This window comes from Heterodontus francisci, chromosome 16, assembly GCF_036365525.1.
Source record: "Heterodontus francisci isolate sHetFra1 chromosome 16, sHetFra1.hap1, whole genome shotgun sequence".
Classification (NCBI taxonomy): Eukaryota; Metazoa; Chordata; class Chondrichthyes; order Heterodontiformes; family Heterodontidae; genus Heterodontus; species Heterodontus francisci.
The window spans coordinates 71,202,932-71,219,579 of record NC_090386.1 but is presented as its reverse complement, the minus strand read 5'-3'; the positions used below and the strand labels follow the sequence as shown (position 1 = coordinate 71,219,579).

At 41.7% G+C, this 16,648-nt stretch overlaps 1 protein-coding gene across 4 annotated transcripts in view; it reads right to left on the bottom strand.

Moving 5' to 3' along the window:
* asxl1 (ASXL transcriptional regulator 1) overlaps positions 1 to 7,193 on the bottom strand; it is a 109,912-nt gene extending 102,719 nt beyond the window's left edge. For all 4 annotated transcript variants that reach the window (XM_068048367.1, XM_068048364.1, XM_068048365.1 and 1 more), the window contains exon 1: positions 6,703 to 7,193. In XM_068048367.1, coding sequence (XP_067904468.1) covers positions 6,703 to 6,759 — 57 coding nt within the window. In that variant the 5' untranslated portion in view covers positions 6,760 to 7,193. The remainder of the gene's footprint in view (positions 1 to 6,702) is intronic.
* Positions 7,194 to 16,648: the final 9,455 nt, after the last annotated feature.

Sequence of the window (16,648 nt, the reverse complement as noted above, 5' to 3'; positions counted from 1 at the left end):
CGTGCCAAACTACACAAGCAGCATGCGATAGACAGAGTAAGCAATCCCATACCCAACAGATCAGATCTAAGCTCTGCAGTCCTGCCACATCCAGTCGTGAATGGTGGTGGACAATTACACAACTGGAGTAGGTGGCTCCTCAAATATCCCCATCCTCAATGATGGGGGCCCCAGCACATCAGTACAAAAGATAAGGCTGAAGCATTTACAACAAACTTCAGCCAGAAGTACCGAGTTGATGATCCATCTCGGCCTCCTCCTGAAGTCCCCAGCATCACAGATGCCAGACTTCAGCCAATTCGATTCACTCCGCGTGATATCAAGAAACGACTGAAGGCACTGGATACTGTAAAGGCTACTGGCCCTGACAATATTCCGGCAATACTGCTAAAGACCTGCGCTCCAGAACTTGCCGCGCCCCGAGCCAACCTGTGCCAATACATCTACAACACTGGCATCTACTCTGCAATGTGGAAAATTTCCCAGGTATGTCAAGTACACAAAAAGCAGGACAAGTCCAACCCAGCCAATTACTGCCCCATCAGCCTACTCTCAATCATCAGTAAAGTGATGGAAGGGGTCATCGACAGTGCCATTAAGCGGCACTTGCTTAGCAATAACCTGATCGGTGACGCTCAGTTTGGGTTCCGCCAGGGCTACTCAGCTCCTAACCCCATTACAGCCTTGGTTCAAACATGGACAAAAGAGCTGAAATCAAGAGGTGAGGTGAAAGTGACTGCCCTTGACATCAAGGCAGCATTTGACCGAGTATGGCATCAAGGAGCCCTAGCAAAACTGAGGTCAATGGGAATCAATGGGAAAACCCTCTGCTGGTTGGAGTCATGCCTAGCGCAAAGGATGATGATTGTGGTTGTTGGAGGTCAATCTTCTGAGCTCCAGGACATCACTGCAGGAGTTCCTCAGGGTAGTGTCCTAGGCCCAACCATTTTCAGCTGCTTCATCAATGACCTTCCTTCAATCATAAGGTCAGAAGTGGGGATGTTCGCTGATGATTGCACAATGTTCAGCACCATTCGCGACTCCTCAGATACTGAAGCAGTCCGTGTAGAAATGCAGCAAGACTTGGACAATATCCAGGCTTGGGCTGATGTGTGGCGCGAATGTTACTTACCACCAAAGTGCCAGGCAATGACCATCTCCAACAAGAGAGAATCTCACCGTCTCCCCTTGACATTCAATGGCAATACCATCGCTGAATCCCCCACTATCAACATCCTAGGGACTACCATTGACCTGAAACTAAACTGCAGTAGCCATATAAATACCGTGGCTACAAGAGCAGGTCAGAGGCTGGGAATCCTGCGGCGAGCAAGTCACCTCCTGACTCCCCAAAACCTGTCCACCATCTGCAAGGCACAAGTCAGGAGCGTGATGGAATACTCTCCACTTGCCTGGATGGCTGCAGCTCCAACAACACTCAAGAAGCTCGACACCATCCAGGACAAAGCAGCCCGCTTGATTGGCACCCCATCTACAAACATTCACTCCCTCCACCACCCATATACAGTGGCAGCAGTGTGTACCATCTACAAGATGCACTGCAACAACGCACCAAAGCTCCTTAGACAGCACCTTTCAAACCTGTGACCTCTACCAACTAGAAGGACAAGGGCAGCAAATGCATGGGAACACTGCCACCTGCAAGTTCCCCTCCAAGTCACACACCATCCTGACTTGGAATTATAATCGCCGTTCCTTCACTGTCGCTGGGTCAAAATCCTGGAACTCCCTTCCTAACAACACGGTGGGTGTACCTACCCCACATGGACTGCAGCCGTTCAAGAAGGCAGCTCACCACTGACCTTAAGGGCAATTAGGGATGGGCAATAAATGCTGGCCTGGCCAGTGATGCCCACATCCCATGAATGAATTAAAAAAATACATGCAGGTAGCAAGACAGGAAGAATACAACTAGCCACTAACAGGACTTCTGTCACATTGACTTCTTACAGTATCAATACAGATCTAGGAGCAAGTCATCTCGCTGACGAGTAGTTTCTGTAGTTCAGATCAAGTTTACATTGCCAAAATTCAGGTCCCTTCTACCAACAGAATTATAAAGCACAAAAATGACCGATTTGAGCACAAAGGAACTTGGTTTTAGCATATTAAACTCAGGAAACTAGTACATACACATCATTCTGCCTTGATCCAAACTATATTGGCAAAACTGAAATGCTCACACAGCAAATGTTGAATGCTACAGGAGGTAGGAACAGAAACAAATATTTACTACAGGCCTACACTCTAAATTATTTTAGTGGCTGTGGGGTTCACGTTAAGCTGCAGTGTCAGGTGTGCACCAACATGAGCCTGGCTGTGTAGGCTATGAGGTCCCAATCTGACACTAGAGCACACTAAATCCAACCAATACAAAGACACCTCTGGGAGAACGTTTCATACAAGATTAGATTTCACACCAGGTACAACTCACATCTGGTTTAAAAGCACTCAAGTGGGCTTCTGGAGTACTTCATAAACTTTGTATGGAATATTTTTAATTGTTTGTATTCTCAAAACAATCATTCATTTGCTCTCTCTCAACAGGCAGATGGGAGTTGCGGTTGGGTATAGCCCATAGTAAAATTCTTGTCTCTGACTACACTTCACAGCTACGGGTGTCGTGTAACTGCAGCCTCAAGAGTAATTAACTACTGAAAAGCTTTTTTTTTTATATAAAGGTTTTTGGAATGTTAAAGGGAATATTTAAGTGCCAATTTTCATGGATTATTTTCTATATGAACTATTTTATCAGGAAAATTATAGAATGCAGCTTCAGGCAACCCTTTAAAAAATGGTGGTATATAAAATTTGATTTCATATCAATATGAAAATTGAAGCAGTGGTGCTATGAAATTCTAAGACAAAGCTATTTATTTCATACAATTAATGCAGCTCCAAAGATATTTGGTGCATGTTAATGCAGAGTCTGGAATTCAGCACAAGCACTGCTCACCTTACTAGAAACAGCTCTCATTTCTAACATATAGCATATGAGTAATGCTGATACAGTCACCAGACACACTGAACTGCAATATTTGTCAGCTCTAACTTTCTTTGTGTAACCAAACCCACAAAAAGCATCAGCTAAAATGACAAATTCTGAAACATACTTATGTTAGTCAGCAAAGACATTAGTACAATTAAAACAGAAAATGTATTGAATGGGAAAGTCTTCAGAAATCCAGAATATAACTTCAAACTTTTTTTTTCAAAAAGTACTTTTTAAGTTGACTTTCAGAGATCAAAAAGGCAGTAGTCAATTTCTACATTTCCTTGAAACATTTCAAAACTGCCATTAATGCTGAAGCAACAAAGAGCTCTGGTCAGGCCGTATCACAAGAACCCCATTTAGTTTTGAATAAAATACATGAGACATCCAAGCCTTGGTAGTGTCACAGCGCGGGATACAAAGCCAACCCCTGATGTCAGATGGCTGAATTGTAAGGCAACGTTAGAAAAGCTTGAACACTAGCCTTGAAACCAGGCAAATTAAAAAGGAGCCATAGAGGTACAGAAGCTCCTGAGTGGAATAAAGGTTAATACAGAGCACTATTTCAATTTAAATTAGGGCTGCAGGATAAGGGAAGGTAGGTACAAACAGGCATAAGGCAAGTTCAGGTAGGTCATCCCGAACCATTTCTTCATATAAAAAGTGATTAGTAGCTGGAATGATGTTCCAGATATGGTAGCGAGACCAAAATCTCTGGAACCCATGCTGTGATTGGAAGGAAGCAACAAGTTTTCACAGAAAAATGAACTAGCTTGGCCAAAGTCTCACTCACCTGCATTTATCTTCAACATTAGGATAAACACCGTTTTTCAAGTTTGACTAGTGACATTTGGATTTGAGGATATTCAGCAAATCAAAACCGAAGACAATGGGCCAGAACTTTCTGTAGCAATTCCTCTAACAATATCTGTCAATCATTAGACTTACCCTGGCATTTAGGTTTTTAAAGTGTGTGTGTGTTAAGTTGACAACAGTGCACAAGAGAAACTGGGCAAGTGGGACCCAAATGAACTGTGTATCGCCTTAACCAATCAGACTGAAGGATTGTGAAATAAACACCATAAGAATGGAGAAGGTGGTGCAAATTAGTGTGAAATTAATATCAAATCAGGTACAGAAAGAGAAATAGAGAGAGGGAAAGAAACATTGCATTGAGAGGGGAGAGACAAACAGTAAAAACAAATTTAAATCTCCAACAATTAAAACGTGAAGGAATGAGACTCTGCACTTGTATTCGTTAATTTTCAGTGCCCAAAAATTTATTTTGCAGTCATCACATTAAAAGGGTACTTAGGCTGAAATGGACAAGACTTAACTTTCTGTGGCAAGTTTAATTTCTATCCACCATGCAAATACAGCAACTATTCAATGCATCTCAGTGGTAAGTCAGACAGTAAGATGACATTTTGTGAAGCTAATGGCAGACAGGAGCAATTAGAGTAATAACTTTTTCATATTCAGTTTCATCTGTGTCTGTCCCCCTCCTGATGTTGCTGTATAATTTGTGCCCACTCCAGATCTAACCCAGTGACACTCCAAGACCACTACAATTCACTAAAATAAATACCTTTTGGAAGAGTTTTATTTAAATATATGAAACAATGAAAATGCTTCTACAGTCAACTCAACGCCTGTCACCATATTGAACACTAGTGTTGGCTACCAATAACAAATGGTTATTTGTTAGATGTGTTAGATCGTGATTGGCCAATGGACACCCATTCCAATCTAAAACCGTCTTTAGCATGTTCAAAAGAAAGGGATTCCATTGCAGACAACAGAAAGAAGAAAAAAAATCGAAAACTTTTGATTGTTCTCAAGTATGCCCGATGCTTTGTCCTTCTAATCGCCCTGGAGGAAGGAAAAAGATAAAAGGCAACTAGAGATATGTAACAAGGATACAACAGAAGAGCTCCACCACAGTTGCTTCCAAGTAGCTTACCAAGTTAAAATACGGAATTTCAGTTTGACACAAGGTTGCTCCATTTTAGTCTCGTGCACAATCTTAAGGACTGTCAGATTCTCCATTAGATCAGCTAAGATTGAGAGGAGGGCAATTCACACACCATGCTGAAAATAATTATGGACACTATCATACATGCAAGTCAACAATTTAATTTTTCTCAAAAGACATCTTATGGAATCTTTTCCTGGTGTTTCCTAAAGTATCAATGCATCTGCTTTCAAAGCATTAAATATATTGACAAATCATCCTTCTATGAGTTACAAGGGTACTCACTAGATTGTAAGTAGTATGGTAGTGATTTATAAGGCAGTAATCTCTAAGAAGGTTTGAATGCAAATATAATGAAACTTTGTTGCAGTATGAAATAGGGTCCATAGTGGTCACCAATGTTGGCTCAACATTGAAAAGCAGTTCCTGGACATCGATGCTATACAAAGATAATGGAAATAAAAAGCTTTAACACAACTATTTCAACCCCAAAGATTAAATTACTACTTAGTTACTATAGAGCATTTTCTAGAAAACACACAGCTTTATGGGATTTCTTCCAAAAAAAATGTACACCGACTGTAACCCACTCCACATTTAAATGATTCACATTTAAGATTTAGCAACTGTGCTCGTTAAAAGTATAGCATCAAGAACATTCCATTAATAGGAAATTCTATCACCATTATTAATACCTATAAATGTACAATTAATTTAAAGCCTATAAACTCCAAGTTATTCAACATGGTCCTCAATATAAGTGACTGTTTAGATGGTCTGATACAGTACATGAATTTCTATTCATAAGTATTACTGCTGACAAATATATTAGACATGATTATAAAACGTGGTTTAAATAAAACATGCGCCACACATGAATCTTGTGACATGGGTTTTTATGTTCATCAATGGCCCAAATTTAAGTATATCGAATGCATTTTCAACAAGATTAACCCAACAGTGTACAATACTGATCAATTTTAGCTGTACAAGCAGCTTAAGCTCACAATTAAGTGATGGGGGAAGAGGAGAGGAATGCAGACAGTAACAATGCTTCTTAACCGAATCTCACAACTTTCAAGCATGCCGTGACGACTACGTTACTAAGCAGTCTCGGACATTACACAACTAGTTCCATTACACAGCGCATAATTCATTTATGAAGAGGAGTTCCTGTCTGCACAGCTATGGACTTCTTAGAGATTACAAAACAAACTGAAAGAAAAATGAGTCACTGGCTATAATACATAACATTAAATGTCACCATAAGTCACAAAAATAATGGGGAACAGCTTTTCTTTCTCCCCCCAAAATAAGCTTTTGCTAGACAAATATCTAACCGCTTAAAATAATGCACACAACATGGATAACTGACGTTCATGTCATCGCGCGTACTAAAATGCGTATATGCATATATTTGTAGAAATGCACGTAAAACAAAAAAACCTGCAAAAACATTAATGCAGTTGCCTCCCAAAAAGAACTTGAACCCATTTTAAGAAGGGGGGATTTTTTTTTTAAAGCATTAACAGGAGGAGACACGGGTATGTTAGTGGGTGAAACACACAGGATAAACATGTGCTGGATGAGTTTTGATTGCTACATTATTATTGTTAGAGGAGCCAGCGCCAAGCGCCCGCCCCCCATCGGGTCATGAACCCATTTCTGATTGTTCTGAATGGGGGAATGAAAATCTCAAACGGCTCTTAGTTACCATGCGGGCAGCCTCAGCCCACGTGCGGTCCTTCTTCTTCTTCTGCTTGTCTTTCATTTTTTTTTCTTTCCTCTCCTTTGTTGCTTTTTTTTTGTTTTTTTTTTGCCAGAAAAAAAACAAACCCAGAGCGCGCCGCGACGGTTCCCACACACACACACAGACTCTTTCTCTCTTTCTATGGAGCTGGGAAGCTGCGAAGGAGACGCGGTGCAGCTTGCAGCAGTTTGCTGAGTAGGAGCGGCCTGGTCTCTCTCTCCCTTTCCCTCTCCTCACTCTGCAGATCCCGGGGCTTCTAGGCGACGCAAACGGCCATAATGAAAACAGGGCCAAAGGGCAACTGACGTCATTAGCCGCAGCAACTGCTGCCTCCCTCTTCACCGATTTATTTTTTTTTGTAACTGACGCCGTGCAAAAGAACGCGCGGTTCGAAAATGCAGACTCCCGGCATCCGTGCCTATTTATGATTTTATACGCGAATCCGAGGCCGCTCACTAACCCCACGGGATGGGGGAGGGGCGCTCGCTACAATAACTGCTCTGACCACCACATACCCCCCTCCTCTGAATGAGCCGGCGATGCACTCTGGAGTTTGTAGTTCTCGGCAACCAAGCGCGCCCTCTGCCAATATGGCCGCTCCCGCACAATGGACTACAACTCCCGTCAGCCTCGGGGAACACCGCGCATGCCAGTCACCAGAGAGCACATACCGCCGCCTCGCTGCCGCCAGTGACACTGCAGCAATGTGATCTGCTTGATACTCGTGGAGCGGACAATGTTTCTTACGAATAATTTACGGGCACATTCGGCGGCTTTCGGGGCCAGTATTCATCCGGAATGCACAGACATTAATCTACACCCAAAATATTTTTGTGAACCTTTAAAGCATAGTTATCTGTGCACTATCGAAAGATAAGCCTGTTTTTTTCCAAAAGGTCCCCTAATCTCGATCAGTACTTTTGTAACATTTAATAATCTCCCTGTACAAGTTTAACTATATTCCTGAAACTGTTGAACTGAAATAAGATCAAAAAATCACGGTAACCTAGAAAGTTGGCAAATAAAATACTGTCTGTTTAAAAAGTAATTATCTTTTTAAAATCGTATTCTTTATTCTGTTTAATAAGGCGGGTTGTGGTGCTGTGGAATGTAACACTTCTATTTTAATATTCAGTATCAGCATCGAGCAATTTCCTCGTCAATACATAGCACGCCCACATGCACAGTAAACCTCTCCGATATGTTCCAATAATATACCTGGCTTGACTAGATTTAACTCAAAGGCAGAATTTCTAAGACCATCGAGACTCAACCCCTCGATCTGGCAATAAAGTATTGCTAAACAGTAGCATTTACAAAGTGCTCAACTTAATTACAAAACTATTTTATTAATGTTAGATATATTTGAATTTTCCTTATTTTGTTAATTAAAGGGGAATTTTAGAACATCAAGCAAAATTAGAAATATTTAAAATCTAGAAAGATGAAATAAAATATTTTCATTGTGTAAGTTAATTTTTAAAAAATGCTCTTAGACAAGATGCTGCAAAAATCTTACTTTTGAAGGTGGTTAAGTTACTTTTTCTCCAATTAAAAAATATTTTCAATTCAAATGTAGGTGGCCTTGAAAAATTGGAACAAAATATTTGAAAGCTGTTTGACAACTAGTGGAAGATTAAGGATTCTCATTACCTTATTTGCTGACTTTCCTTTCATCCGTGGCAGCATTTAGGGAGTGCTTGCAGTTTCCTCTGGAAATTATAAATTCCCATTCATCTGGATCTCAGATTTTTTTCTGTGTTCTATAAGATGCTATATGTAGACCAAAAGACATGCAAGGAAACTTTGCAGTTGGAGTGTTTTTTATTACCAACAAATTCTGTGTGATAAAAGCTCCATTCACAATATAGCATCTCATAAAATTGTTTAGACAAAAAATAATTAATGCATACCTGGTGAATATAAAAACAATCTAAATCTATCATCTTCTCATGATTTTCCCCCCTTACACCATTAAGCAATATTATGAGGCAGCAGGAGACACAAGAAATGTAAGAATCATCAAGACAACATGCCTGACAAACAGTAGGCAGCAATGGGAAACAGATGTTAACACTGAAAGGTAACAGGTATGAAAACCAGGTAGTCATTATACTTTTTTTTATATTCCCATCCACTGCTAATTTTCCATCATGGGTTCCTTTGTTGATCTGAAAGTCCTGAACTCAGTTTTTTGCACTTATGAGATTTCACAGTTACAGCACTGAACTGAAGATGTGAATGTTCAACACAATTTTCCAAAAAGCATTACGCCGCCCCCCCCCCCCTCCCCCACCACCCTCCAAAAAAGATCCTTTCTCAGTAGCTATACAAAGATTGATAAAAAGCCAGGAGTATCCAGGCCAAACCAGAGTACTGGCAAGTCTACAAATATGGATTAATTTCAGAATTGTAGATGACTGACAAGACAGACTGAGAATAGACTATTCAGTTTGTCAACTTGTTTTGTTCTCGTACTCTAAATTTTCTATGCAAGAACGCAAAATAATTTTTTGTCTCGACCAGCTTGTTTGACCAAAACAAACTATCACCTTAGCGGAAAAAAGTTCTTTTAATCCTAGCATAACTTATTTTGAAATCACGTTCCATGTTTATCCTATCTATTGTTACGGCCAGGTAAGGAGGGGTCATAGGCTCCCCTCTTGTCCTTCTTCATATTTGACCGCAACAGGGTTTATCTCTTTTAAACAGTGTATGTGCTTACCACTTAAGTGAGTGCTTTACCTTTTTCCTTTGTTGTGATCATAAAAGAACCAATCGGACAGGTTTTCTTGAGTTTAAACAAGAAAGTGAGTTTATTATACTTAACAATCTAAACTCGATCTAAATAAAATAATAAAAAATATGCTGCACATTCATGCACACACACACACGAGAGACACACACACACACAGATAGATTACAGAGTGAGGTTTGTAGTTGGATTAGAGTCCAGAACAAATAAAAAGTAATACACAGTCCATGGAGTTGGGTGATTCCATTGTCTTCTGGCTGAAGTTGTGTTCTTGGAGTCTTTGGCTGGTAGAAGGGCACTTTGTAGCTGGCCCACCTGGCTCAGGGTTTTCTTGGAGGCAGAATTGTAGGTGGCTTTCTTTCCCTGTTGTCTTTGGTCTTGGACCTAGCAACCAGCAGCTGGGCTTTGTATGCCCCCACAAGGCTTTCTAGAGAGTGAGAGAAAGCGAGAGCAAGAGAGAGTGTATCCTTCTGGCTCCTGCACAGTTTGAGGCATTAGCTTGTTTGCTTATCCAAGGGAAACTCCCAGGTTTCACAGAGATGGACAGACAGTCACATGACTACCTCAGTGTGTCCTCTGGTACCTTCTAACAAGATTCAAGTTTAGGAATTTCCATCTCTCAAGCCTCAAGATGCCAATATTTACACTTGGAGGGGTTTGTCCTTTCAATGTTCATGTTCCAGAATGGCTTTGAATGTCATGCTAATGAAAGCAATCTCAGGTCGTTCAATTAATAGGGCCAGCCATTGTTTTAGGTACAGGCTCACCAGACATGTGTCTCCTCTTTGTTGCCTTGAAATGTGCAAGGTTTTCAAATGCAAATTGCAGTGGCCATCTTGGCTGCCAGTTTTTTTAAAAGTTAACTATATGTTTCCAGCTCTTTTTTTTCATTAAAAGTTTAACGTAAGTTTCCAACCAATGAATTAAAATTCCTCATTTGGCATATTATGTCTTCTTGACACTATATTATTCAATATTTTATATATTTTAACCATACCCTTCTACTTTCAGGACTATAGAGCATAAGCTAATCTAATCTTTCTGTATTCCTCATCTCCCTTAGATAGGATCATTCTTGCTGCTTTTTTCTGCAATGATCCAATGCATGCACATTCTTTTTGTGTAAATTGAACACAGGAGTTCAAGTGCAATCTGACTATGGCATTGTAAAACCTGAGCATAACCTCCGAATGTTGTCTGATGACCAACTGGGAGATTAGCAGGGATTCTTTGGCGTCTAAGTGGCTTCAAGGTAACATGCCTGGCAATGGATATTTGGAATCAAGTCAATCCTCTGTCTGAGACTAAGTAATCGAAGGGCTCAGCCAGGTAGTTCTGCAGTACACCAGGACAGAGTCGATAATTGAACAGCCAAGCTTTGTTAACTGATGGAACCCAGAAGAGATCAGTTTCTGGAACTGAGATATTTTCTCACTTGTGATGAGATAGCAATGCAAGCAAATGCCTAATGGATAGGTTGGTCTTGGCTGGGAAGTAAGAGGAAAAGTATCAGTACTTTGTACTAATAGGTTACAAAGCATCAGCAGGTTCAACTCCAGAAGTATCACTAGACGTATCTGGGGATTCCAAAGTGTAGTGTTAGGCACAGGGGGTTGGCAGACCTAGGGAAGTAGGATGTACCCCTATAAGACAGTGTGAACTCCATGGGGGGAATTTTATGCCAGCGGCAGAGGTCTCGATGTTGGGGCAAACCGATGCCACGATCCTTGCATCCCCTCTTCTACGGAAGGCCCGCTGAATTTATTGCCAATCAGGCACTTAACTGGACAGCTTGGGCCTTCCATAGGATTTAAGCCCCCGTTGCCAGAAGTCCCACTTTGCAGAGCTTCTGGCCAATCAGAGGCCAGCAGCTGCAGTGCCACCACAGAGACGATGGCTGCTGCTGTAGTTACTGTTACCAGGCACTGAGGAGCAGCGCTGGAACCAGGCTTAAGGTAAGTCAGAGTGGGAGGGGTCTCGTAGGGTGGAGGGTGCGGGGGAGGGGGGTGGCCCTCAGCAGACCCACCCCTCCCTTTCCCAATGCCAGGTCTCTCGTTCAGGCATTAAGTGCCATTGAATGAGGGACCCCCAGGTCCAGGAGGCAACCCGCATGGTTTTTCGTGCCGCGCTTCCTGTGCAGCGGCAGAGCCACCCACCGCACAGGTAATTGTGGCTGCAGCGGGAAGAGGCGCTTAATTGGGGATTAATTATCCACCAAAGGGCCTCAATTGGCGGCGGGGTGGGAAGGCCGTTAACCAACCTTCCCGCCCCGGACTTTTTCGGTGGAGGCGGGATGGTGGCGGAGTCCCCTTCTGCCACCATCCCATCCGATTTTATGCTCTCCCCTCTTCCAAACCTCTCATGGGGGAAGAGCATAAAATTTCACCCCATATTGGACGAACAGAAACTCCACAAGTCTCGATTACTCAGGAGACTCTTAAACATATCACATGATCAAAAAACCTTGTTAGACACATACTGTAATGGCAACACATCACAATTCTATATTTGCTCAGCAGAAATTATAATTTTCATTTCCCATCCTGGTTATTTCCCCTGTACAGTCTCTCCGTCAGTGAAACTACTCCCACCTCTGTAACATCCCCCATCTAGGCTCATGCGTGAACTCATCTGATGCTGAAACTCTCCATGCTTTTGCCACTTCCAGATTTGATTGTTCCAAAGTTCCCCTCACCGGCGTCCCATCATTTCCCTTTCATAAACTTGAAATTCAAAACTCCCCTTTTCAAATCCTATTCTTACCAATCTACATTAAGTCCTAATTCCCCAAAGCCTCAAATTCAAAATTCACATGCTCATACTTAAATCTCTTCATGGCCTTACCACTCCCTGTAACCTCCTTCAAGCCTACAACTCTCTGAAAACTTTGCATTTCTCCATCTGTGGCCTCTTACTCAGCCCCACTCCATTTGCCCCACCTTTGGCAGCTGTGCCTTCAACCGTCTAGGTCCTAAGCTCCGGAATTCCCTCCGCAGACTATTCCACTTCTTCTTCCTCCTTTAAGACCCTCCTTAAAAACTAACTCATTGACCAAGCTTTCAGTTACCTCTCCTAATATCTCCTTCTTTGCCTTGATGTAAATTTTTGTCTGATTACACAGCTGTGAAGAACCACAGGGGATTTCCCTATATTAAAGGCACTATATACATGCAAGTTGTTGCTGTTTTTGTTGTTGTTAGTGTGATGGTGATGGTGCCCCCAAGGTGGTTTTGAGTAGTGAATTTCAAGATTTTGACCCAGCAATGATGAAGCAACAGTGATAAATATCCAAGTCAGGATGATCTGTGATGGCGATATGGAAGAGAATTTGGAGCCGACAGCCCTCCAAAGATCTTATTGTCTTGTCCTTCTTGGTGGCACAGGTTGCAAGGCTGGAAGGTGCTGTTGAAGTAATCTTGATGAGTTGTTACAGCGCATCTTTATTTTGCACATACTGCAGCCACAGTGATGAATATTCAGGCACTCAAAATTACAAGATCAAAAGATAGTAATTCAGTCCATTTGATTCATCCATCCACAAAGATCCATATGCTCCTCCCCAGTTATAGCATCCAACTCTTTCTTACATGATTCTGGATTTTTGCCTCTATTACTCCACCAAGAAGTTTATTCCCCATATTGATTGCGATGCGAATGTATCCTTCTTTAGTTTATACCCATGTCCCTAGTTCTACCCCTGAAATTTAATTAAAAGTAATTTCCATGTTAACATTTTCCATACCCATATCAATCTTATATACCCCTAAAAAAAAAATCACCTTTCAAAAGCCTTCTTTCCAGGCTGAAAAATCCAAGTTTCTCCAGTCACTTCTCATAACTAATTCCCCTGACACTAGGGATTAGCTTTGTGGCTCTACTCTGTACTGTCTCCAATGCTTGTATGTCTCTTTTGTTTCTTGGTAACTAGAACTGGATGATATGTTCAAGGTGCAGTCTGACTAGAAAACAATAAAGTTTGATCATTATCTCCACTCATCTGTATGCTATTGCTTTGACTGTTCAGCATTTTATTGGATTTGTTGATTGCTGTTCTGCTCTGCATGTTTCACGCTCAGCCTCTCAAGAGTCTCTTTTAGCTATATCCTTAGCTATTTAAATACCATCCATGGAGTATGCATGTTTCCTATTTTTTCTTTATCTTTGTATCACTTTACATTTGTCTGAGTTAAATTACATCTGCCATTGTTTTGTCCAATTACATATCATGTCCAATTGGTTCTGAAGTTTCTGATCTGCCTCTTCCAATTCGATTCCTGCGCCTAGTTTGATACCATCTGCAAATTTGATCACTTTGTATTGAGTTGGTCTATCCTGGATGGTATCAAGCTTCTTGAGTTTTGTTGTGGCTGTACCATCCAACCAAGTATTCCATCACACTTCTGATTCGAGCCTTGTAAATGATGGTGAGGTTTGGGGGCGGGGGGGTGGGGGCGGTGGGGGAGGGGGATGGGGGGGTCAGAAAATGAGCCACTCATAGCAGAGTTACCCAGCCTTTCTCTTCTCTTGTAACCACAGCTAGTCCAGTTAAGATTCTGGTCTATAGTGACTCTCAAGTTGTTGATTGTGGCTGACTAAGCAATAGTGGAGCCGTAAAAGTCACAAAAAGATCGTTGAGCTTTCTCTTGCTGGAGATGGCCATTGTCTGGTATTTAAATCATGCAATGTTACCTGCCACTTAGCAGCTCAAGCTTGGATGTTATCCAGGTCCTGCTGTTGGCTGACATGGGCTGCTTCATTATTAGAGGAGATGTGAATGGAGCTGAACACAATGGAATTATCAGTGAACAAATCCACTCCTGGATTTATGATGGAGCCGTGTAATAATGTCTGTATTTAATTTGATTAATTTAACTACCATGTTACTTTTCTAATTTCAACAATTTCTTTTACAAAGCCTTTTGAGCAATTTATTTTCAATCTTTGACCAGATTAGTAAAGATCTAGAGTGAAAACCAAATATAGTGCACCTGCTGTCAGAAGCCAGGCCTTGGAAACCATAGTAACCAAACTTTCTTTGTCAGTTTCTCAGTCAATAAAATTAGACCTGCAATTAATACCTCTGGAAATCTAATGACTAAAAGCCTGACTTCAAGTAATAAGAGCTTTCCATTAGCGTATACCATCTGAAATGTATGTAGGGACATGTTGCTATAGTAACCAAGGTTTTGGTTAAAAGTACAAGTTATGTGCTATTGTACTGCCATGGCAGAAAGATTTATCAGGGTCAGCTATGTTTGACAGGCCATATGACCCTGAACCCCTTGTTAATAACTTACTAGCCATTGACTCTTTAGTTATTGACTGTATTGGATTGCAACTCAAAAGCATAGTATGGTGGGAATGGTAGAGCCTAGAGCCTTTTATTACTGCTGCACATTAGGTAAAGCAAGAAACTGAACTAGCAAAGAGAAAAATCAGGCCTTAAGGAAGAGAAAGTAAAGCCTACACTTTATATTATACTTTGTGTTTCCATCGTTTTCTTTGTTTACATTCAGAATCTTTCTCTGAAAATAAGTTTAGCCATTTTGTTATCCTAAATAGTCCAGACATTCGGGTTGTTACACTAATAAGCGCAATCATAGAGAACTAGTGCATTAACTATGAGCAATCCTTGGAGGATTTTAAAAGCCCAACTAGATAGGAATTACATATTATGGGAAAATTCTCCATCCCAACAAAGCAGAACCAGGAATGGCTAGCAGGAATTGCACAACTGGCCAAAAGGCAGTAAGCTGATGACTTGTAATTTTTCAAGGTCAGCTTATTTGAATAGTTAGCGCGAGCTCCCAGCGCAACTTTGGTCTACTGAGCCTAATAAGGGTTGTGGAAACTCCAGCTAGCAACTCAGGGATGTGCTAATTTAAAGATAAGTGGCTGCACACGACGGCAATTATTGTTTCAGTCTTATAACTGCTCAAAATGGATTTTAAACATTTATCATCCTTTGCCAAGATGGTGGAGGGGGCACTAAGTACCAAACAAAAATAAAGTGAACAGAAATCCAATGGAAAGGCATGAAACAAATATTATAGGTAAGCAGCAGTGGTACACCTCGTTTGATGCCGACAAAGCTGTCATGCTGCTGCATAAAATGGTGAGGGAAGGGTTTGCTATACCAAGGCATCCACTGTAAGGAAAACCAGTATATCATGTCTATTAGCAGATTGTGACCAGGCTCAAATTAACTGCAGGTTATGAGAACAAAAGTAAAAACCTTTAAGTAATATGGTGTAGTAAGACTACTAACAGTATCAGTTATCATGCCAAAGACCCTGACACAGGATGGCTTGCAGGTTGTACGCATGTCTGCCATGTGCAGGTGCTCCTTCAATTTACAGTTCAAGACTATGGGCTGGATTTTCAATCACCTGAGGGTGAGGTCAGGTGTAGGTGTGAATTGAAAATCGCAATCTCGGATGGTGTCACAGGTTCTCAATGCCTCCAGAACGCGATCCAATTTTATAAGGGGTGGGGAAGCCGGCAACCCACATGCCTCCAATTAACAGATTGTTGAGCTCATTATGGAGCTCATTAGCAGTCTTTGGTGCAACAGTTTGAAATTTTCAATTGGGAGACAAAGCCTGGAACACTTTAGGGTGCAGCTGTTGGAACACATGAATGCATTACTCAACAGTTATGAGAAACGGAAAATTTAAACTCAGCTGCTGAACCATTGGCACAGAGTTGCCATCGCTGGTGCTGAGAGGCTTGCAATTGCGAACAATGAGTGGTAGGACTCTTGAGAGGGACATGAGGCTGCTGGCATCACATGGGTATCAGAGGTGGGTAGAGGAAGCCCTGGTTAAGCAATGAGAGAGAGTTGAGATGGGAACAGACTACTCTGATATTGGACCGAGTATCAAGCCGGAGCTTCAGCAGATGTATCCTGCTGGTCAGGAGGATGCTAGAGGAGCAGAGCGAGAGGCTGCAGGGGGAAGAAGGTGCTAGCCACAATATCAGACGTACCGCTCAAGGAGATTGCGCCTATCCAGGCAGTTGGTCTCTGACATCCGTGCTGTGATGCACAATGACCTGAGGCCTTGCGGCCCTCATGGTAGTCCCCTACCTGCAGTCGTCAAGGTCACTGTGGCACTGAATTTTTATGCATCTGGATCGTTCCAGGGATCAGCTGTG